This window comes from Herpailurus yagouaroundi, unplaced genomic scaffold (genome assembly GCF_014898765.1).
Source record: "Herpailurus yagouaroundi ecotype Mexico unplaced genomic scaffold, PumYag 140, whole genome shotgun sequence".
NCBI lineage: Eukaryota > Metazoa > Chordata > Mammalia > Carnivora > Felidae > Herpailurus > Herpailurus yagouaroundi.
Window position 1 is genome coordinate 85036116 of NW_024412395.1, and position 23257 is coordinate 85059372.

Consider the following 23257-nt stretch of genomic DNA (forward strand, 5'->3'; position numbering starts at 1 on the left):
TGACAGTGGATAAAGTCATGACATTCTAGGTGACAAATTGCAGTCAGATCCTTGCCCGACAGGATTTACTATATGGAGTTTTACCAGGGGCTTCATTTGAAATGTACTTTCTTAGTGAGATTTTGTCTAAATGTCTACTGTTGCATATTTTCGAGTCATAATTTTATGCTTCTGTTTGGTCTCACTGATAGAAAAATGTAGACTTTATTCAAGCCCTTAAGTCTATAGGCTGGGAATAGATGGCGATTATAGAGCACAGATCTATAGGGCAGTCATCACTGTGCAGCCTGCTGGGACTTCTTCACGTCCAGGTTTGTTTTCCGATGGAGATAAGGGTATAAAGGGAATGGGGAAGAAAAAATAAAAAGATAGCTTTCCTCTTTTTTTTTTTTTTTCTCATTGCCCACTTCATTTTAAATTCCTTTCCCAATAGTATTTAGAAAAGTAAAGGGCTTAGTAAAGCCCTCTGCTTTTCAGGTATCACTTATTCAAGTAGATGTGAGCATGCATTGAGCACCTAGCAAGCCTCATGTACTGAACCAGGCCTTTTGTATTTGAGTAGTAAAGATCTTTTCTCATTTCTGAGAAGTCAGCACCAACAAAACACTTGTAACAAAGCACCCCTTAGTAGTTCGATGCATCATTCTCTCAACTTTCCTCTCTGAGACCATTGGCAAAGTTCAGTCGTATTGATTTCCATCCAAAAGCAGAAGTTCATTAGAGTGGCAGCTTGCCATGGCTAAGTAATGGATATCCCAAGTTACTCCTTCATCTTCAATATGGAAGTTACAGACCGATTGTTACTGAACCGTCATATAAAAAACAGCTAATGGAGGATGGTTAGTTTCCTTTTAATTGTCCGAAGTCTATACTTTTGAGGCCTAGAAGAGTAGCTGTTAAATCAAAAGCAATTTTCTGAAAAATATTTTATTGTTTTTTGTAAAGATGATATTGCTTATTATAAAATTTAAAGTCAGTACATGAAAGTACAAAGGAAAAAGTTAAAAATTACCATTCAGAAGTAGCCATTGTTAATATTTGTCAGTTTAATTCAGAGAGCTTTCTATACATACAGATGGAAGGTCTGGTAGAGAGTTTACAAAAAAGAGATTATTCAGGGCTCCTGGGTGGCTCAGTCAGTTAAGCGTCTATTGATTTAGGCTCAAGTTGTGATCTCACGGTTTGTGAGGTTTGGGAGATCGAGCTATGCTATCAATAGAGCCCACTTGGGATTCTCTCTCCCTCTCTCTTTGCCCCTCCCCTGCTCTTGTGTGCACTCTCTCTCTGTCTCTCTGTCTGTAAAATAAATAAACTTTAAAAACAATGACGACAACAAAACCAAAAAGAGATTATTCTATAATGATATTTTATTTTTTTTTAAATTTTTTTTTTCAACGTTTATTTATTTTTGGGACAGAGAGAGACAGAGCATGAATGGGGGAGGGGCAGAGAGAGAGGGAGACACAGAATCGGAAACAGGCTCCAGGCTCTGAGCCATCAGCCCAGAGCCCGACGCGGGGCTCGAACTCACGGACCGTGAGATCGTGACCTGGCTGAAGTCGGACGCCCAACCGACTGCGCCACCCAGGCGCCCCTATAATGATATTTTAAACAAATGACTACATTTAAGAAACTTGGATTTAATAAATATTAAATTTAACAGAAGAAAAAGAAATGAAATTAAAGAAATTGATGAAGGCAGATGAATATTTCTTCATGATGAGATGTTACTTGCTAGACAATGAACATTGTTTGGAGTCATTAGAGAAAAGGATGTGTTTCAGCTAGATTGTATATTTGAATGAAGAACAAATTTACATACTTATACTTCTTCCACTTTCTTTCTTACGTGTTAGTTATAATATTCTTTTTACATTGTCAAGGTTTATAACATTTATATTTTGTTCAATAATTACGGTTCCCTTAACTTAAGGGGTTCAGTGCCCAACTTGAATCCTTTTACCATGGCTTCTAGAACTGTTTTTCCTGAGTCGTTTGTATTTTGTTTGACTGGAATTAACTGAAAAGTTTGTTGTTCAAGATAGATTTTTGGGTGTTATAGTTCATGTAGTTCATGAGCGTGAACATGTTTGTTTATTGCCATCATACATGAAGAATAACTTGACTAGATCTAAAAGTTTTGAATCCTACTTCCCCCAGGACTTAAGGGGATGGCCCCACTGTCTTTGGGCATTGAGAATGCTGTGGACGAGTCAGAGGCAACTAGTTTCCTCTCTTTCGAGAGATTGCTTCTTCTGGCTTAACATGATTATATGACTTTTCCATATCAGTAGCTTCCGCAAGATTAATAACACTATCCGGTATTAACGGTGCCTTATAAGCTTTTCCAGGAACATGGTTTATTTGTTTGTTTGAGTTGCATATTCAAAGCTTTTTTTTGATTTTAGGGAATTTATGTTCTATTTTTGTCTATCTTATCTCTTCCATGTGTTTTATTCTCTTCAGGAATAATAACAATGTGTACATGTGATCTTCTGTATACCTCATCTCTATATTATTTTATTATTGATTCCTGACTGTGTTTTTTCTTTCTCCGTTTTCAGCTTGATTTGCATCTTTATAACATTTATTTTTTTTCATTTTTTTCCTCCTGAGCTTTGCCAACTTCCTTTTTATCTTATTCTAATCTTTTATGATGTTCTTTTGAGCTCCTTTCAAAAAAGAGGTCATGTCTATAATTTCTTTGAGGTCAGAGGGAAATATTTATCTGAGCATTTCCTCTGTTTCCTTGTGATGTATATCCTTCATCTCCCCTGGCTTTTTTTTTTCTTTTCTTCCTTATATCAATGCTCAAGTCCCCTGTTCTTTTCTTTTTGATTATGATGAATGACGCCATGGCTGGGGTCAGCTGTTTGCTGAAGCATTGTGTGGGAGAAGAGGGAGTGGCAACAGGGAGGGGGATGGTGAGCCAGGGCCCCACAGCTCCTTTGGGTATGTTTCCTGTTCACTCTTCACAGTCCATGCCTCTCCTTGGGAGAGGCCATCTTACTGGGGGTGTGAGGGGGTCAGTGGAGCTCATTGCAGAGCTCCTGGGAGCTCTGTGTGCTAAACAGAAGTTTGCTCTTCTGCCTTCCTTCACCTCTGAAAAGTCCTTTGACCCATTCAGATTCTGGGGGGATACACGTTGGCTCAGAGTTTTCAGTATTTAGCTTTATAGTTTTTAGTAGCTTGAAATGAAGACCATTTCTCTTTGTAGGGAACATGGAGTCTTCTTTTGCTTCTCTAATTTTTATTCTTCTTTTGTTATTTATGAGGAGTTTATGATCTGTGTAAGGAATAGGATATGGGAAAGAAAAACAATGATAGGCTTAAGACAGAAAATGAGAGGGAAGGAAACATTTTCAGTTCTTGGAAGTATGATCATTACGCATTTCTCTTAGATATTGTTATAGTGGCAGTACCCTTGGATTTGTAGAATGGATGAGTCGGTAACAATGAGGATCTATTAACTAGGAACCTTCACTGAGTTGACCTTCACTGAGTTGTCCTGTGCTAGTTGAAGATGACTGGGGTTTGGGCTGTTTAGATCATCGCTTCAGTGACACCTGTGGTGAAATTGGGTGATATAATCCAGATAAAAGAGCTAAAGAGAACTGATATCCATGTGCTTGTTATCTGAGGTTATGGGATAAAAAAATTAGAATTATCTTTCATTTTTATTTATTATTATTTTAATGTTTATTCTTGAGAGAGAGAAGAAGAGAGAGAGAGAGACAGAGACAGGCCACGGACAGGGGAGGGGCAGAGAGAGAGATGGAGACACAGAATCTGAAGCAAGCTCCAGGCTCTGAGACGTCTGAGATGTGGGGCTTGAACCCATGAACCGCAAGATCGTGACCTGAGTCGAAGTTGGACGCTTAACCAATTGAGCCACTCAGGTGCCCTTAATTGTCTTTCATTGTTAAAACGAGCTGTTTAATATTCTTTTAAAAGCAAACTAAAAAAATTGTTTTTTAGTTAAGAATTATAGGATGATCAGGCATAAGGCACAGAAAAAAGGAAAAATCGTCATTATGCTATTACTTTACTCATCCTTTCGGATTTTAGATTGTACTTTAGTGTGCGTATTCAAATTATTAGTCATCTCAAAAATATCCTCTCGTTTTAGATATTATTAGTCATCCAAAAAGGCTAAGTGCCATTAGATGGCCTGAGGATTTTTTAAATTGTGCATAAAAATAGAGCCATTTATAATACTGATCTGACCCTCTGAGCATACATGTGAAAACACCCTAGAATAACCTATTTCAGAATTATTGGATGTGCTAAATATTCTAGCACTGTAATATATTTTCCTTGATGAAAAAATAGGAACTCTGAAAAAGATTTTATCTTGTTGAGCAAAAAAAAAAGGTCTGGAAGTGACTTGTGCTGTATGAGTGTACCTTGCTATAGTTGTGACACTGGTCTTGCTTTTCCTCAGATCCACTGCTGGTGTTATCACTCACAAATTCCACCTTCCTGTGTGCAAATAAATCTCTTAAATAATAGGAGAAGGTGGGAGTGAGAAAGAGGAGACATTTGTTGGCATTATGAATTCACAAATATGTTTTAAGATAATTATCAAACCAACCAAGACTGATTTTTTTTTTCCAGCCCTGGTAGTTTTGGTGATTGAAAACCAGTATTTGTTTTTTAAAAATCAAATTTAAATTTGTAGATTATTCCAGTGAAGGGTATGGGATGGTATCACTTGCCACGTTCTTCTGAAACCAGTTATCAGCCATGGCAGCTGTCTGTGGGGTCTGCCCTTAACCTTGCACCATGCACATCCTTCACTGTCCTTCTGTAGCTCCACAGAAAATCAGTGCACGGGAAGATTTTGTTTGTCTCATGCCTTTCATCATTAGCTGTCTAGTTCAAGAGTTAAATATTTTGGTAATAAAGTCATAGTTCAAATCCTATCTGGTCTATTACCATTGGTTGTATTTCTGGAACTTTTCTTTTCTGTACTTTGGTATTCTCCAAGAACTTCTTCTCCCTTTCTAAGTTCTACTCTTTTAATAGAAATGGACTCCTACATGAACACTGGAGTCTAAAAATGGCCTAATAAGCCTGCTATTTTTAGGGAAGGAGAAAGTTGCCTTTTGTTCTCTCTGTGCTTTTCACTTCCCACATGTTCTTTAGACATTTTTCCCCTCTGGTCTTGGTAGTGATAGCTTTTTAATTCCAGATGCCTTTTCCTTGGTCAATTTCTGGCTTGATTTGTCTCATACTCAACATTTTTAATGTCAGAATTGGACTGGGCTCTTCTGTTTTTATTACTTGTAGATATTTTGGATCACTTTCCTCTAATTTATTAAAATTATGAAATATTGTATGTAAAAGAGTAGAAACATTTTTACAGTCTAAGGAAGAGTTAAATGGACAACCATATATATTCACCATGCAGGTTGAGAAACAGGACATTACCAATGTCTTAGGGGCCCCTTGTGCGCTTCTTCACAGACACATTTCTTCCATCCCCACCCTCCACCCAGGCAACCTCTCATCCTAAAGCTTGTGTAGGAGATTTGGGAGTGGTTTTTTGTTTTTTGGTTTTGTGCTTTTTTTTTTTTTTTTTATGAAAAACCAAAACCCAAACCAAACCCAACAAAATAGTAAATAATAAGTAATAACAATAGAATTTTCAGAAGAAAATAAAAAAATAAAGAAAATGTGGATGCTTGTTTATTTCTTGCATTCCATAAAAAAAGTTGTGTAGGATTGTAAGAAGGATTATTAATATTGGAAGGGTCCAGTAATGCATGCTGACTTACTGAAATCAGAATTAGAGTAAAATGAAGAGGTCAAACAAATGCAATGAAATATTCAGTGGACTGACACCCAGCATACCTTTGTCAAATGTTATAAGAAGCAATTAGAAATTTCCTGTATTGGTCTACCAGTTTGAGAGCATACAACTTCTTTTTACCTCATTGACTCCTGGTCTTTGGGGATCCATATTAGTGCCATTTCCATGTCTTACAGTTTGTTTGTTATAGATAGCCCATTGAATTATGTGTGCATACACACAGATGCAAACACACACACACACACACACACACACACACACACACACACACACTCACACTCCTTTCATAAAGCTTCAGGCAGAGGTTGAAATAGTAAGAGACCTGCTCTCATCCTTTCTTCTTTCCACCATACATTCCCACTCTTCATGCACTTACTGCTTGGGACTGGTTTTTGACTTTGTGGATACTTACCTAAAGATAGAGACAGAAAGTAACCCGAGTCTCAGTTTTCTTGCTGCCATGTGTTATCTCAGGCCTCACCTTCCTTACTTGGGGCTGAGCTCTGGTTGTAGGACCTTCAGGTTCCCGTGGATTCTTCAGACTGGAGTGTGGTGTGCCATCTTGTCTTTTGTTTCTTGAGCTTCCTGGCTTGTGGACTCATTAGCAGCAGAACTTTATTAGGATACCTCCTCTGTGTAGGCGACAATAACAAGAACTGTGGATACAACATGGTACCTGTCATTTCTATGGGGTGGTAGTTTGGAGAGTCTCCTTTGCCTATCTGGTGTTCACATGCTGGTGATCTCTAGACTCTGTGTGTTTCAACTCCTGAATGTTCTCTTGGCCCAGAGTTTTGATTCTACCAGACTACTAGCTTCTGGATATTTCTTGGAATATAGTCCACTCCATTTTCTACTCTCATTGTGAGTTACCAAACTGGGATGTGAATCAGTTTACTTAGGATCTTTCTTCTTACTATCATCTCCAACTCATGATTCTGGAACTTACTGTTGATACTTAGTGAATTTACCACTATGGATCACATAGTTAATTGTTAGAATTTTCACCAGGGTTCTAAAAATGTCTGGTTTTAAGATTAAACTAAAAATAGCATCTCTGAAAGGACCTAAATAGAATAGTTTCTCCTTTTTTCTGTGTCAGTCTCTCTGGGATTTGGCTGCTTCTAGAATCTTATGAAGGTTTTGCTTTTGATCCAAACATTGAGAGGCACTTTAATTGTGAATGTGGGTAAGATTGTCTACATGGACTTAAAATTTTAAGATCGGATTTAATGAAAGTTTTCTGGCTAGAGGAAAAGCCCATTTATAGAAATTGGCTTGAAACTCTGCTGTTTTAGATATCTGTTGTTCTGCTTTTTTTTTTTTTTTTTACCACCACTGATTTGATTTTAGCACCAGCACGCTATATACATTAAAATAGAAAGAATGTGTCTGCCTACAAATTATTTTAAATGACTTAAGACATATATTTAGAGAATCAAGTGCCAATAGTTAATGATTTGAGTAGCTTTTAAAAGATAAAAATTCAGTTTTAGCATTATGCAAAATGTCCAGACTGTATAATTAGACTGGTATAGATTAAAGGATTCACCTGTAGTCATGATTTTATATGTGTCTTTTAAAGTGACATGAAATGCCATCAGATTTGCTTATCATTAGCTCCCCAAGCAGGATAAATACTTATTTTTCCCTGTTATCTTTGATCTTCAGTATCTTTATGATAACGCATGTTAGTACGACTTTAAGTCTTTGAGATATTTTTAGTTACAATCAAGTAATGGTTTTGTCATTCTTATCTGATTTTTTTAACACACTGCTTAAATAGGTTAGTATTAATATAGATATAGCTTCAGCAGTTCTTAAATATTAGCTCTTAGATTAGTTTTTATGTATAAGTTTTTCGTTCATTATTAATTCAATCTGTAGAGGGAGTTTATCACTTTACATCTTGGAAAGGGAGGTGTTTGTTCTTTTTTGGTTGAGGTACATGGAAATATGTAGAATAAGAAAAAAACTATAAAGTGGCTTTTTGCAGTACATATGGAACATGGATGGAGCTTTTCTTTTAGCACCATTCTCCAAAATGTTGGCCGAAGTCATTCCAGTATATTGACAGTTGATTATTTCACAAAGCGTGTACTGAATAGACGAGCTATGTGCGTTACCAGCCCCTAACTTCCAGCTTAGCACAGGTATATTTTTAGGGTAGGAGATAATAGTAGTCATTCACTATTTTATTATTTATTTATTTATTTATTTATTTATTTAGAGAGCATATGCAAGCAGGGGAGAGGGGCAGAGGGAGGGGGAGAGAGAGAGAGAGAGAGAGAGAGAGAGAGAGAGAGAGAGAGAGAGAGAGAAAGAAAGAATCCCAAGCAGGCTCCACACTCAGCACGGAGCCAGATACAGGGCTTGATCCCACAACCCTGGGATTACCACCTGAGCCGAAATCAAGAGTTGGATGCTCAACTTAGCCACCGAAGTGTCCTTAGAGATCCTATAACCCAGTGTTCTTGTTATTTGTAAGAAAACTTATACAGTATAGGTCCTCGGTATTATTGTTGCACAATATTAGGGACTTCTCCAAGGTCTCAGAGACAATCAGTGTCATATCCAGGCCAGGAACCGGACCTCTTGATTTCTGTTTACCTATTCCTTCTTTAATTGACATTAACTCATTCAACCAACAAATACATCTGGGTGCTCGTTTAGTTCAGGCATTCTTTCATAACTGAGGATACAACGGTAAGCAAAGTAAACAAGGCCAAGTTAGCTCTGTAATGACCTACACTGAATCTGAAAGTTCACACCATTTTAAAGCAATCCCTTTCCAAAGAAGCTACAACACAAATAGTTTTCCTGATAAATTCTGTACTTTTCAGAGGTCTGTATTTTGCAATTATGTTGAAATAGTACATAATTTGGAAGTATGAAAAATTCTCTGGCTAAAGAAATTAGCTGGGCTTCAGAAACTCATGATTTTTTTTTTAGCAATCAAAGGCCCAGTGGATCATTTTTTGATGCCATGAAATGTGGAATGAATTTGAAGATCATTTTTATAAGTGGTAATTTAAAAAATGGGTGCTATTTTGTATAATAATAATTTTGTACTTGAAGAAACCCTTAAAAAGTTCTCCTCAAAGTTCTCCTCTTCTTCCCTCTTTCTCTTCTTTTCGCTATTTTGTATTCTTATCTCGCCTATTGGCTTGATATTCCTGCAGAAGTATGTTTCTCATTGCTACATTGTGATAGTTTCTTAAACATATATAATATTTAGAAAGGACTGTGGTTGCCATTTGTCAACATCCCTGTGTTATATGTATGAAGTATCCCATGATTTCATAGAATCCTGTTTTCTGCTTAGGACAGAGAAATCCGGGATGACCATTTTTTTTTTTTAATTTTTTTTTTTTCCCAACGTTTATTTATTTTTGGGACAGAGAGAGACAGAGCATGAACGGGGGAGGGGCAGAGAGAGAGGGAGACACAGAATCTGAAACAGGCTCCAGGCTCCGAGCCACCAGCCCAGAGCCTGACGCGGGGCTCGAACTCACGGACCGCGAGATCGTGACCTGGCTGAAGTCGGACGCTTAACCGACTGCGCCACCCAGGCGCCCGGGGATGACCATTTTTTTTTTTTATATTTTTCTCAAATATGATTTTATTTTTTTTATTTTTATTTTTTTTTATTTATATATGAAATTTATTGTCAAATTGGTTTCCATACAACACCCAGTGCTCATCCCAAAAGGTGCCCTCCTCAATACCCATCACCCACCCTCTCCTCCCTCCCACCCCCCATCAACCCTCAGTTTGCTCTCAGTTCTCAACAGTCTCTTATGCTTTGGCTCTCTCCCACTCTAACCACTTTTTTTTTTTTTTCCTTCCCCTCCCCCATGGGTTCCTGTTAAGTTTCTCAGGATCCACATAAGAGTGAAACCATATGGTATCTGTCTTTCTCTGTATGGCTTATTTCACTTAGCATCACACTCTCCAGTTCCATCCACGTTGCTACAAAAGGCCCTATTTCATTTTTTCTCATTGCCACGTAGTATTCCATAGTGTATATAAACCACAATTTCTTTATCCATTCATCAGTGGATGGACATTTAGGCTCTTTCCATAATTTGGCTATTGTTGAGAGTGCTGCTATGAACATTGGGGTACAAGTGCCCCTATGCATCAGTACTCCTGTCGGGGATGACCATTTTGAATGCCTTTTCCTTTCCTGGGTTGTGCAGCCTTGTCATCTGTCAGTCTGGGGCCTTAGGTCTCAGTTTAGCCAGCAGATGCTCTCCAGGCTCTGGTTGGGGCAGTACCGGTGAGAGAAAGGATTAGACTTCTCCCACATAGGGGAAGAAGAGAAGAGGAAACCATACAAAAGATCCTTCTGGCTATTCTGCAAAAATCTTACTCTTCTTTAACTATTAAAAGAATAGGGGCACCTGGGTGGCTCAGTTGGTTAAGCGTCCGACTTCGGCTCGGGTCATAATCTCATGGTTCGGGAGTTCAAGCCCTGCATCACGCTCTGTGCTGACGGCTCAGAGCCTAGAGCTTGCTTGGGATTCTCTGTCTCCTTGTCTCTCTGCCAGTCCCCTGCTCGCACTCTGTCTTTCTCTCTCTCGAAAATAAATAAAAACAATAAAAATAAATAAAAAGAACATAAAATTGCAGAGTTCACACTAGCATTTGCATAGAAGATTTGAGGACAAAAATCTATAATTTACAGTAAAAATGTTTAAAGAAATGGAAACATTTAAGTAAATATTAAATAGCCTTTGTTGATCTTTTGTTTGACCCTTCCCTGTTTTGTTTCTCACTCGGTCTTGAGCCGTTAATTGAATGAGTGAAGGAAAGTTAGAGCTACAGGTTTTCGTATGTGGAAGGCCTTTTCTTAGTGTTTCTGCCGGTCTCTTGCTGTTCTCTCCTGCTGCTAACATTAATTACTTTGCAGATGGCTCTAATTGACCCAGTAAAAGAAACTTATCGGTGTTCAGCCCTTCTCAGGCCCGAAAGTCTTTACAGCTTCTGAGGACACAGAGTATACTGCACGTTTTCAGGTCTGACAGAAAGCAGAGCGTGGTCGTCCAAGTTCCGAGTTCCTGATGCTAGAGTGCCTTTCTTTTTCCAGGTTACAGCTCCTTGCTTAAACCAGTGTATTGCCTGAGCCCAAATCTGTCTTTTTAACACCACTGCCACTATGACTGATGCCCTGGCCCAACTGGGCTTTTAGCTGCTTCCTGAATATGCCTCCCTGTCTGCACACCCTGGTCCCTTTGTCTATCTGACCTGCTCTTTCCTGCCTATATTTCGCTGAGCGTATTTTGTCACGAACCTGCCCTGGCCTTTCTTTCTTACAGAAAAGTTCCCGATCATTTTAGTTGAAATGCATTTCCTCTCTGAGGGCAGCTTGATGCTTTGTTATTAATACTGGGGTACCTGCGACCTTGTCTTACTTAGGTAGGAGATTATAAACACCTCGAGGAAATGGACTGTGTTGGTTTCTCTTTCAGTCCTCACCCACTCCCTGTAGCATGGACAACCTCCAGGTGTTAAGGGAATGTCAGGAACATTGAGTTGAGGGGGACAGAGGCAGACAACATGGCCCCTGCCCCCTGAGTGATAGAACAGGCTGTTGGTCGCATTGCCCGTGTCTGTGATTCTTTTCCTTTCCTGGGCCTAAAATCAGCCATTAATTAATTTCTTCCTAAAGGAGCTATGTTTTTCTTCTTTTAATTTTTTAAAAATGTTTATTTATTTTTGAGAGACAGAGATAGCACAAACAGGGGAGGGGCAGAGAGAGAAGGAGACATAGAATCCGAAGCAGGCTCCAGGCTCTGAGCTGTCAGCACAGAGCCCGATGCAGGGCTCAAACTCATGATCCATGAGATCATGACCTGAACCCAAGTTGGATGCTTAACTGACTGAGCCACTAGGTGCCCCATGTTTCTCTTCTTTTAAAAAATATAGCTTGTATTGTGGTTTCTTATTTTAAAAGGTGAAATATATTCATTGTAAAAGCTTTAGGAATTAACGGGTAAACAAAAGAAAATAAAAACTATTCAAAGTTCTACAGAAAACAATAGCTCACTGTTACATTTGGCTGTGTATATGTTGCAGATTTTTTTCTTTATGTAAAGTAAACATAACTTTAAAAAAGTTACCAAATGTAATATTCTTTCATTTGCTTTTTTCACTGAACAATGTTGTAAACATCTTTCCAATTGTCTGTAAAAGCACATGCAAACCGACTCATACCTACATCATCATCAGAGAATCATCATATGTGTGTTAGTGTTTTTTTTTTTTTTTTGTCTGTGTGTGTGTATGTGTATGTGTGTTTGCTTTTATCAGTTATTTCTTCAGGAAACCTTTAAAAAATTTGACCTGAGCCAAAGTGCGGTGCTCAACTGACTGAGCCACCCAGGTGCTCCTGAGTTTTTACATTTTTAAATAGTTGAAAAAATCTAAAGAAGAATATTTCATGACATGTGAAAATAATATGAAATTGGGGCGCCTGAGTGGCTCAGTCGGTTAGGCGACTGACTTCGGCTCTCATGATCTCGCGGGTTGTGAGTTCGAGCCCCGTGTTGGGCTCTGGGCTGACAGCTCAGAGCCTGGAGCCTGCTTCAGATTCTGCGTCTCCCTCTCTCTCTGCCCCTCCCCTGCTCACGTTCTGTCTCCCTCTTTCAATAACAAATAAATGTTAAAGGAAAAGAATATGAAATTCAAAATTCAGTGTCCAGAAAATACAAATCAAAACCATACTGAGATACCACCTCACGCGGGTCAGAGTGGCTAAAATGAACAAATCAGGAGACTATAGATGCTGGCGAGGATGTGGAGAAACGGGAACCCTCTTGCACTGTTGGTGGGAATGCAAACTGGTGCAGCCGCTCTGGAAAACAGTGTGGAGGTTCCTGGAAAAATTAAAAATAGATCTACCCTATGACCCAGCAATAGCACTGCTAGGAATTGACCCAAGGAATACAGGAGTACTGATGCATAGGGGCACTTGTACCCCAATGTTTATAGCAGCACTTTCAACAATAGCCAAATTGTGGAAAGAGCCTAAATGTCCATCAACTGATGAATGGATAAAGAAATTGTGGTTTATATACACAGTGGAACACTACGTGGCAGTGAGAAAGAATGAAATATGGCCTTTTGTAGCAACGTGGATGGAACTGGAGAGTGTGATGCTAAGTGAAATAAGTCATACAGAGAAGGACAGATTCCATATGTGTTTACTCCTATGTGGATCCTGAGAAACTTGACAGAAGACCATGGGGGAGGGGAAGGAAAAAAAAAAGAGAGGGAGGGAGCCAAACCATAAGAGACTCTTAAAAACTGAGAATAAACTGAGGGTTGATGGGGGGTGGGAGGGAGGGGAGGGTGGTTGATGGGCATTGAGGAGGGCACCTGTTGGGATGAGCACTGGGTGTTGTATGGAAACTAACTTGACAATAAATTTCATATTAAAAATTTTTTTAATGTCTATTTTATTACTTTTGAGAAAGAGAAAGAGACAGAGACAGAGTGTGAGTGGGTGAAGCACAGAGAGAGGGAGACAGAATCCATAGCAGGCTCCAGGCTCCGAGCTGTCAGCACAGAGCTGGCTGGGTGCGCGGCTCGAACCCAGGAACTGTGAGATCATGACCTGAGCTGAAGTCAGACACCCAACCGACTGAGCCACCCAGGCTCCCCTCCTCAAGGAACCTTTATAAGTAGCACTTACGAGATTATAAAAAGTTACGGATTTAAAAGAATGTGTTTTTTGGACTTTGATAACTGTTGCCAAATTGTCCCAGCAAGGCATACTAATCTAGGTTCCCAACAGTAATGCGTGGAGGGCTCCTCTACACTCTTGCCAGCTCTGGCTGCTACTATTCATTTCTACTTTGTAAACCGAAGGGAAAAATTGGTCTCTTACGGTTTTTTTAATTTACAGATCTTTTATTACTAGTGCAGTTGTGCATTTGTGTGTAATTGAGGGTCATTAGTATTTCTCATTTTCTTTTTCTCGTGAATTGCATTTTGCACATTTTATTTTGTGAATCGCCTGCCCACATCCTTTGCCCATTTTCTATTGAATTGTTTTTCTGTTTTTATTGGTTTTCATTTTGGCTTCTTGTGTTAAGTATGGCAATCCTTTGTTTTTCATATATTTTGGGAATGTTTTTTCTTAGTTTTCCTTGAAATTTCGTTCATGGGTTTTTTTTAACTCCTGTAAGTTAAAAAGTTTTTTGTAGTCACATCTATTGTTCTTTACTGTGTTTAATATAATGCTTCAAAAGGTCTCTCTTCCTAACATTCAGCTGTATTTTTATATCAAATTTATGGCTTTATTTTAAAACATATATATCTTTAATGCATATATTTTTAGTTTGGTTTAAGATATCATTAGGGATCTGACTTTTCCCAAAGTGTTAAATCACTTGTCTCATATATATTTATTTTTATTCTCTCTTTTACCAATTTAAAATGCCATTATTTTAATACATAAGGTTTTTTGGTATGAACTTGAATTTCTTTCTGAACTTTCTTTCCCGCCCTTTGGGCCATCTGTCTTACCAGGTAAGTGCTCTGTATGTTGCTTATTACAATATTAATGTAAGTAATAGAATAGTAATATCCTATTATAACTCTGCTTTTCAGGAAAATGATTGGGTGGTCATAAACATTTGTGTTTTGAGATGAACTTTGGAATAATTTTGTCAAATTATAAAAACTTACCGAATTTTGTTTAGAATTAACATTAAAGTTATAGGGTATATGTACATCTATACATGTGTACATTTATGTTTATGTATCTACATATATAACACATCTATGAGATTTGTTTCTGTTTTTCTCATTGTTGGTAGAAACTTTCTCCCTAGACTACTTCTAGGTGGTTTTTGCTTGTGCACATAAAACTGTATTTTATTTTTGCATATTTATCTTGTAAGCACCTACCTTGTTTAACTCTTACTATTTCTGATAGATTTTCCATTGGTTTCTTTTTTTATTCTTTTTACCATTTCATGTATACTTGGAAAGAATGGAACACTATGTACACAAATGTGCAGTTTTCCTGATAAAATGAAAAATACAAGTGGGGAATTCTTGTCTCAGGGCGTGGCAAGAATTAGACTTGGCGGAGAGCTGTCTGTCCTGGACAAGGTTATGGGAGGTCAAGGGGTGGGTGACAGGTCGATATCCATTCTCTATGATGTGTGTTGTGCCAAATTTAATGGTCGTAAAAAGAAATGTTGGGCATATCAGAAGAGCACCCACGTTAGCAATATTCAACACACGACAATATTCACTGTTAGCTTTAAATTTGTGCATCAAAGCATTTCAGTTATGTGTAATTGTGTTCAAAAGGTATGACATTTTTATTTGGATTCAGTTTTCCCTGTGTTTAAAAATCTTTTTTGTTTCATGATACGTGGGGGTCAAATCACATAGATGAGAATACCCAGAGTTCTGCTACAGAGGAATCTCAGAATTACTGGTGTGCACTTGCAGAGGTATTGGCAGCCACAGCTAGGAATGTGTTAGCCACTTCATATGGTCTGACTTCAAAGCCGAGGAAGAAAAATTAAACATCTTTCATTTTTACTTAATTAAAGATGTCTGTTGATGCCACCTTTTCAGAAGGCAACTCTTAATTGGCTACTCTCCTTGGCTGATCAAGCCAGCTTGGGGAGTGGTCACCAGCTTTCACATCCCCTCGAGTTCCTTCCTCCTTTTTCCCCTAGCTCCTCCTTTGTCTACTTCCCTATCAATTAACTCGCAGCGCTGCTTGTGTCTCCTGTTATATTAGACTAGGGTGTTCTTATCTGTATTATGGTGCATGGGGCCATCATCACCTATGAGTTGCAAGAGTGCCTCCACATTGAAATTTCAGCTGCACCCTCTCATGCTACTTAGTAACTCATTAAATTCCTGTTGTGACCCTCAAAGAGGTTTACACTCCCTCCATCCTGCTTATGCTGAGTTTTCTCCACCTGCAGCTCTGTTCCTATGAAATATGCCCACATTCCCAGCCCTCGCCTAGCAGGCCGTCTTTGTTTGACTTAACACAAAGCTTCTATTCAATCTGTAATTACTTTTCCCCACTTAACATAGCATTTCTACACTCTTAAATTCCAACCTCTTCATGCCTACAATCCTTCAGCACAGCTTCAAAGTCTTATTGTATTGTTTACACTCAAGGGATTATATATTTTCTAGCTGAAACACTTTTGGTATAAAAATTATTGTAGGTGGGATGAATAACTTTTTCCTAAAACCTGAGAAAAGTGGTGGCTGAAAGATCATTTGACTTTTAGGCCTATTATTTTCAAAAAAGGAAAGCGATAGAAGGACAGAAAGATAATTATAAGGTCATAGGCTTATGCCTGTAGGAATGTACTGAGGTTAAATTCTATGTCTCTCTTCATCACAAGTTATAGTACCTTATACAAGGTACAAATTACTATACAAATAGTAATTATTTGATGAATTAAAAATATGTACGTGTATAAAAGGAAAAAAGAGAAGCTTCTAGTGTAAACAGGGGACAGGCATGGTGCTTCATTGTACATTGCTGTTATATGCTTGAAGCCCCATGAGGTTGCGAATCTCCATAGTGACCAGCGTTTGTTATTGAATGAATGAATGTGGGGCCTGGTGGAGAGGGTGGCAGGAGACTTTGCCAGTGACTCTGTCAAGGGCCATTTGAGATGATCAGGGCTTCCAGTATTGAGAAGCTAAGCACTGTCAAACAGAAGGTCATCAGGCGAGTGAATTTACATTATGAAAGTGGACATTAGTGGCAGTCTTTTTTCCTAGACACAATTTAATTTTTTATTCTTTTGCTCACATAAACGTTGACTTCTGTTGCAGTCCCAGTTTTGAATCCCTATGCAAGTAACTTATGAGTTTCACCACTAAGAACTAAATTAAAACATTTATGCTACCGTTCACTTAAGAACAAAGACATCGTGTGACAAGGAGCATGGCTAGTCAAGGCCTGACGTGTCTGGTCTACTGCAGTGAATCTGGATTCATTGCTCTCTGGCTTCTGCATCTTGGACTGCTGACTCCTCTCCAAGTACCTACCTCCTGATGTTATACACTCAGAGAGAGAGCCTAAGGGGACTGCCCAAGGTTGTCCTCAAACAGTGGCCATATGAAACATAGTCACAGAGGTCAAAAGCAACTGGGAAAGAGACATACTCACAGACTTCTTGGTTAAATAGCATCTCAGCTTTAAGGTATTTTTCATCTCCTAGACTAGCCTGACCTTCCAAGATGGCCTGTTTTGGATGATAAATTATATGACCGTCCAGTTGTTAAGCTTTGGTGCTTGCTCTTTTCTTCCTGACTTTTCCCTAGCTCTGATGGTGAAGGAATGCCCTATTGGCCTCTAGGTCCCTTCAGAAGAATGTATTCTGCTCCTAGCAACCCACACAATATTTTAATCAGAGGTATACACTCTGAGGGCTCAACACAGTAATTTCAGTGAATGTAGACTTCAGAACTGGGCTTCTAGAGACTGATAGTTTGACTTTTTTTTTTAATAAGGAAGTAAATTATTCTTATTCATGTTGACCAGATGGTTTCCTTGTGGTCCAGTGTTTGTCTTTCCTGGCATTTTTCCTTATAGCCCAAGGCACTGACCTTTACATTGTCTCATTCTGAACAATGCAATTTGCTTGATTAGCTTACTTAGCCTTTCCTGACAGAGTCACCCAAAAGAAAGCATAGGATTCTTTCTTTAAAGTAAGGGATTCAAGTTATTTTCCAAAAACAACCTAGGAGTTATCTACCAGTCTTGGTTAGTAAGATTTTTAGGCTCTAGGGATTCCTGGTAGCTAACTTTTCCAGTTACTGGATCTTTGGCTTCTCCATAATGAGCCTCCCTGTACTGGAAGATATAAACCTTTGGGAGTTTTGATCACTTGATTATTCGTGTGCCTACTTCCATTAGACATGTAAATCTCAGACCTGAGGACTCTCCCCAAGGCATATTTCTCTCTTTGTTTGGATTTCCAATGCTTAGATCTTACAGAAGCTTTCTTTGTCGATTTGCTGATGATTCTGAAATTCTTTAAACGTTAAATTTCTAAATATTTCTTTCTGATAAATTTTGGAATTAGGATAGTTGAGGCCATGTTTCTGTAATAAAGATGAAATCTGGGATTTAACACTATAAAATTTTGTCTCTTACCCACACATTATGGTCTAATACAAGTTGAGTGGCTTTCCTAGGAAGCGTTTCTCCAGGTCAGGATGTAGGAACCTAGGCTGCACCCATCTTACAGCTATGCCATCTGGGGCATGTGGCTTCCAGAGCCGCCATGGAAGAGAGACTTTGGATAATCCTGCATGGAATATAATGGCCACACCAGAGGCGTAGACCTCACTTCCTGTTCTCTCTTATGAGCCATAATTCAGTCTCTTGGCCTCAGCCTCACTGCTGGAGAAACTTTGAAATATAGTCTTCCTGTGCCAGGAAGGGGAAAATGAAATGGGATATGGTGGCTACATGGCATTATTTCTACCACAGCTCCCTTCACTAGTCTGATTCTTAGCTCACCGTGCCCTGTTTTAATAGTCTTACCATTCTCCTGCTCTTAGAGTTCAGGATCTTCAAGGTGCTCACCCTTGTCCTTCATATTTGAGTAAAATCACATTCTGTCTGTCTCTAGAGTTCATGTTGTTTTTGCTACCTCTGTCATACAGATTGACCACAAAGGTGCAGAGTGAGGGGGTTAAAGAGAATTTCCGGATTCCAGTTCTGCTCTTTTCCACCTTGCTTTGAACTTCGTCCTGCGTTTATCCCTTTACTTCCAAGGATCATCCGTCTTTCACCAGATAACTGTCATGAAGAGCATTGTAGTAGCCATTGTATATAGTTTTTCTGTAACTTAAATGATTAGAAAAGGATGTTTATTTCAGAATTTAGGGTGTTCCAAAACTCCCTTTTATCGGTTTCTGCAAGTAATTAAGCACCCCACTGGCTGACTGACAAAGCAAAATGACCATTTATGCTTGGGACCACAATTGCCATGTAGATTAGCATTGGCAGGTGAGAACATTCTGATTCCACAGGACATTCTACTGGGGCAACCAGGCTAGCAGAGGTGGGGGAAATGCCTTGAAGGGCATCTGCAAGCAGGGACTGCAGGACAACTCATCCTTAGGCGTCCAGAGCTTGAGATTACCTGCTCTTTCTCCCCTGGGTGGGGCTGGGGACACACTGCTGCATGCTTAATTATTCATTTCTTCTTTCCAGTGTTACTTGTCCAGCTGAAAGATCTTACTTCAAAATTACTTTAAAACTGTTACAATCAGGGACGTCTGGGTGGCTCATTTGGTTAAGCGTCCGGCTCTTGGTGTCAGCTCAGCTCACGATCTTGTGATTCATAGGTTCGAGCCCCACATCAGGCTCTGTGCTGATAGCATGGACCCTGCTTGGGATTCTGTCTCCCTCTCTCTCTACCCCTCCCCTGCGTGCTCACGCTCTCTGTCTCTCTCTCTCAAATAAATAAATAAACATTAAAAATAATTTTAAAAAAGGCTTATGATCAGATTACATTTGGTTGTTAATTCACTTTTAGGGAGATTACAGATAATATTTAGGGTGAGACGACTAATGTCATACATTTGTGCTGATTTTGTTTAGTGGCAGTTTCAGAGAGTTGCATTCTTCATCTCAGCCTCCCAGCCCGTAGTGTGGGCCTGGCACATAGTAGATGTTGGCAGATGTTTGATTACTCAGCAGGTGTTGGTTAAGGGCCTACCATGTGCTAGGGATTATGCCACGTGCTAAAGATGATGCGTTGAGTGACAGAAACAGTGTTAAGGGAGAGTGCCGTGATCAGACAGGAAGAAAGGATGGAGCAAATGGGAAGGTGGTGCTTTTTATAGGAGGTGGAGAGTAAAATGGTGCGGTGACAGGAGCGTATGGTGTTACGTTCAGCTCAGTGTCTGTCACAGGCCCCTCTAGAAGTCTCTTTTTTTTATTTTTTGAGACTCTCAAATGCAGGAGATGTTAGATGTCCACAGTGAGGGAAAAGCCCTTTAAAAGGGGTAAGTAGGATAATTAAAGTGACCTTTATCAGGGGCACCTGAGAGGCTAAGTCGGTTAAGCAACCGACTTTGGCTCAGGTCATGATCTCATGGTTCGTGAGTTCGAACCCCATGTTGGGCTCTGTGCTGACAGCTCAGAGCCTGGAACCTGCTTCGGATTCTGTGTCTCCCTCTCTCTCTACCCCTCCCCTGCTCATGCTTTGTCTCTCTGTCTCTTTCAAAAGTAAGCATTAAAAAAAAAAAGTGACCTTTATCAGATTTGGCAATCAATGGTTAGAATACCTTTGTCATCACAAGCAAATAACTTTGTTTTCAACTCTTAGACATGCTTCAGTGATTGTGTGGTTGAGAATCTTGAAAATAATGCATTAACTGTAGAGAGAGATAATTAGAGGGTAGTTAGTGAAGCCCCTCTGCCTCCTCAGAGAAATGTTACCATCAATAGCCTTGTTTATGTATATTCACAGTGCTGGTAGCTGACTTAATTAACTAGATATGAAAGAAGTTTCTACACCCTGCCAGGTATTTTTAAGTACATAGAGTTAAGATGTCCTTACATTGACTCCTACTTAGATTTAATAAAAAAAAAAAAAAAGTTTATTTTTGAGAGAGAGAATGAGCTCGAGTGGGAGAGGGGGAGAGAGAGGGAGGCAGAGGCTCCAAAGACAGCTCTGCACTGACAGCAGAGAGCCCGACGTGGGGCTTGAACTCATGAACTGTGAGATTGTGACCTGAGCCAAAGTCAGATGCTCAACCAACTGAATCACCCAGGTGCCCCAAGATTTTTAAAAGGGAATGAGTAGATGTACCCATAATTTAGTTTCAAATGTAGAAACATCAGTAGATATACATTTGATTAGTAATTTCAGTAGAAAAGCGTACCAGCATCTGCCTTATTTCTGTGTTGTAAAGGTTGGCCTTCGGCTTACGTGGGGACTATCCTGGATGCGCATGTGGGCCTCCCCCTCTGTTGACTGGCTCCAGGCTGCCTCCAGCCTTCCTCACTGGGGCATGTTAGAACTGCATCAGGCACAGTTCTCAAAATGATGCAAAACCACTGAGTTCTTCCATACTTCTGTTAAAGAGGTAGTGTCAAGACTTCCTACCAAGAAAACCTACACGTAGGCAGAATCATAGAAAATAGAATGTCAGCATAGGAAGGGACCTGAGGAATCATCTACTCCAGCCCATCCTTTTGCAGAAAAGCAAGCGGAGGCCTCCAATTAGAGCACACATCTGGCTCATACATGGTAGAGCCTACTTCTGTCCTCCACTTACCATTCGGATGAAATGAATTGAACTCTTTATAGCCCTTGTGCAGTGCCCGAACATAGTGAGTGGTCAGCACATGTGAGTCATCATTTGTCATCAGCATTTGTAGTCGCAGAGCCCAGAGAGGAACCCGGATGCCCTAATAGTGCCGTGCTCTTTGCGAGGCTCGTATTTTGCATTCCCCACATGTGTAGGAAGAAATGTGTTTGAAGAAGCTGAATTGAAATAAAAGCAGTGATGGCCTCAGAGCTCATCGCTGGGCACGTACTTGGTGCTGAGCTCTGGGCTAAGCCATGCATGTGCTTTCATTAACTCTCCAACATCCCATGAGATTCGTACTCTCTGTCGCCTCCATTTGACTCATGGAAAGGCTGAGGTGGATAACTTGCCCGTGGTCACACCACCAATATGGGGCCGAGATAGGCTTTAAATCCTGCTTTGCCTGATTCAAAGTCTATGTTGTTAACTGTCATTTTATTCTAGGGGTTGGCAAACTATGGCCCGTAGGCCACATCTAGCATACCTGTTTTTGTACAGTCCTCAAGCTAAGAATGTTTTTTTTTTTTTTTGCATTTTTAAATGGTTGAAAAAATTAAAGAAGAAACAATTTCATGACACATGAAAATTGTGTGAAATTCATATTTCAGTGTGCATAAATGAAGTCTTGTTGGAATATAGCTATGCTCATTTGTTTACATTGCCTGTGTCTGGTTTTGTGCTAACTCAGAAGAGTTGAGTAGTTGTGACGGAGACTGTGTGGCCTGAAAAGCCTAAAATATTTTTACTCTATACTTTTCCTCAGTGATTATGTTTTGAGATTCCAGTTATTTAGAGCATAATTGTGGGATTTTTATAGGGTCTGTCTCCTCCTGTTACTGGCTTTTTCTGTTTGTTCCATATCAGTGAACCTATCAGTCAAATGATGCATCATGTGAATAAAAAGAATTCATTCTTATGTTATCTATATTTTGTCTTTGTAAACAGAGTGAGGAATGATTTGTTCCTGGATAACAATCGAGGCTTTTGATGAGAACCTGTTCTTATTGTGGACTGCAGCTCTTTGTGGTTTATAGGCTCCTTGCAGACGTCTGTTGAGCTGATTATTTTTAAACCTCCAAGTGTCTTAGATGCAGAAATCACTCTATTTTCTTTCCTTTGTAGTGGTTTGCTGTCTTCTGATTATGTGGAGATCCACTATGAAAATGGGAAACCACAGTACTCTAAGGTATGGTTAATAACATGGGAATCCTGTAGCATAAATATACTCAATCATAGGATCGTTCATTGCACACTGCATCGTTTTGATGTCTGTCTCAATAAAATTATCTCTTCTCTTGTACAAGGGTACTATTTTTAAATTTCAAAAAAGTTTAGGATAAATTTGTTAAGACTTACAAATGTTTGAGATAACACTGGAGATTCTGCGGATTCAGGCCCATAAAGATATAATTATTGTTTTGGTTATACATACTGTTATCTTCTGTCAGTGGATGGTATGGAGAGCTATACAGTTCCATATCAATACCTTCAAGGAGTAGGCAACCAACTCATGGTCATAGAATCTGAATCACAAGACTGGATGGACTACTAGAATGACTCTTCAGTCCAAGTGACTTTGGTGCCCAAGAAGGGCAGAGGTCAGGTTGGGGAAGGGAGATTCAGGGAACACTCTCCCTGTTGACCTTCACAACAGTTTTGGAGATGGATATTATTGTTTCTGTTGTGCAAAGCAAGAAATTGAGGCCGAAAGAAGACAAATCAACCTACTCAAGGCCCCCATGCATTGTAATACAAAGGTAATTGGGTACTTGATTTCCTTAGTTGGAGTTTAACCGTTCTCTTAACAGAATGTCAATAAGGAGCAAGCAGGTTTAGATTAAAATGAGGTTATTTGTATGTAAGGAAGACAGTCATCTCCACCAGTCAGGATGAATATCCCTGGAATGGCTACATTCAGAGACTCTGATTTGTAGGAAGTCTACGGAGTGCCACTGAGCCTAAGCAGTGTCTGCAGGGTGGATACCACAGGTACAGGAGAGGAAATAGGGAAAGAAAATATAGTGGGAAACACTGGATTCCTTCCCCTCCCCCCCCGCCATATTGCTAATGAGTATTGGCACAGAAGTGGGCCTTTTATGTGTG

The 23257-nt window shown here is 39.5% G+C and overlaps 1 protein-coding gene across 4 annotated transcripts in view; it reads left to right on the plus strand.

Moving 5' to 3' along the window:
- ADAM23 (ADAM metallopeptidase domain 23) overlaps window positions 1-23257 on the plus strand; it is a 188659-nt gene that overhangs the window by 73788 nt on the left and 91614 nt on the right. For all 4 annotated transcript variants that reach the window (XM_040476005.1, XM_040476003.1, XM_040476002.1 and 1 more), the window contains one exon: window positions 22277-22340. In XM_040476005.1, the coding sequence (XP_040331939.1) occupies window positions 22277-22340 (64 nt within the window). The remainder of the gene's footprint in view (window positions 1-22276; window positions 22341-23257) is intronic.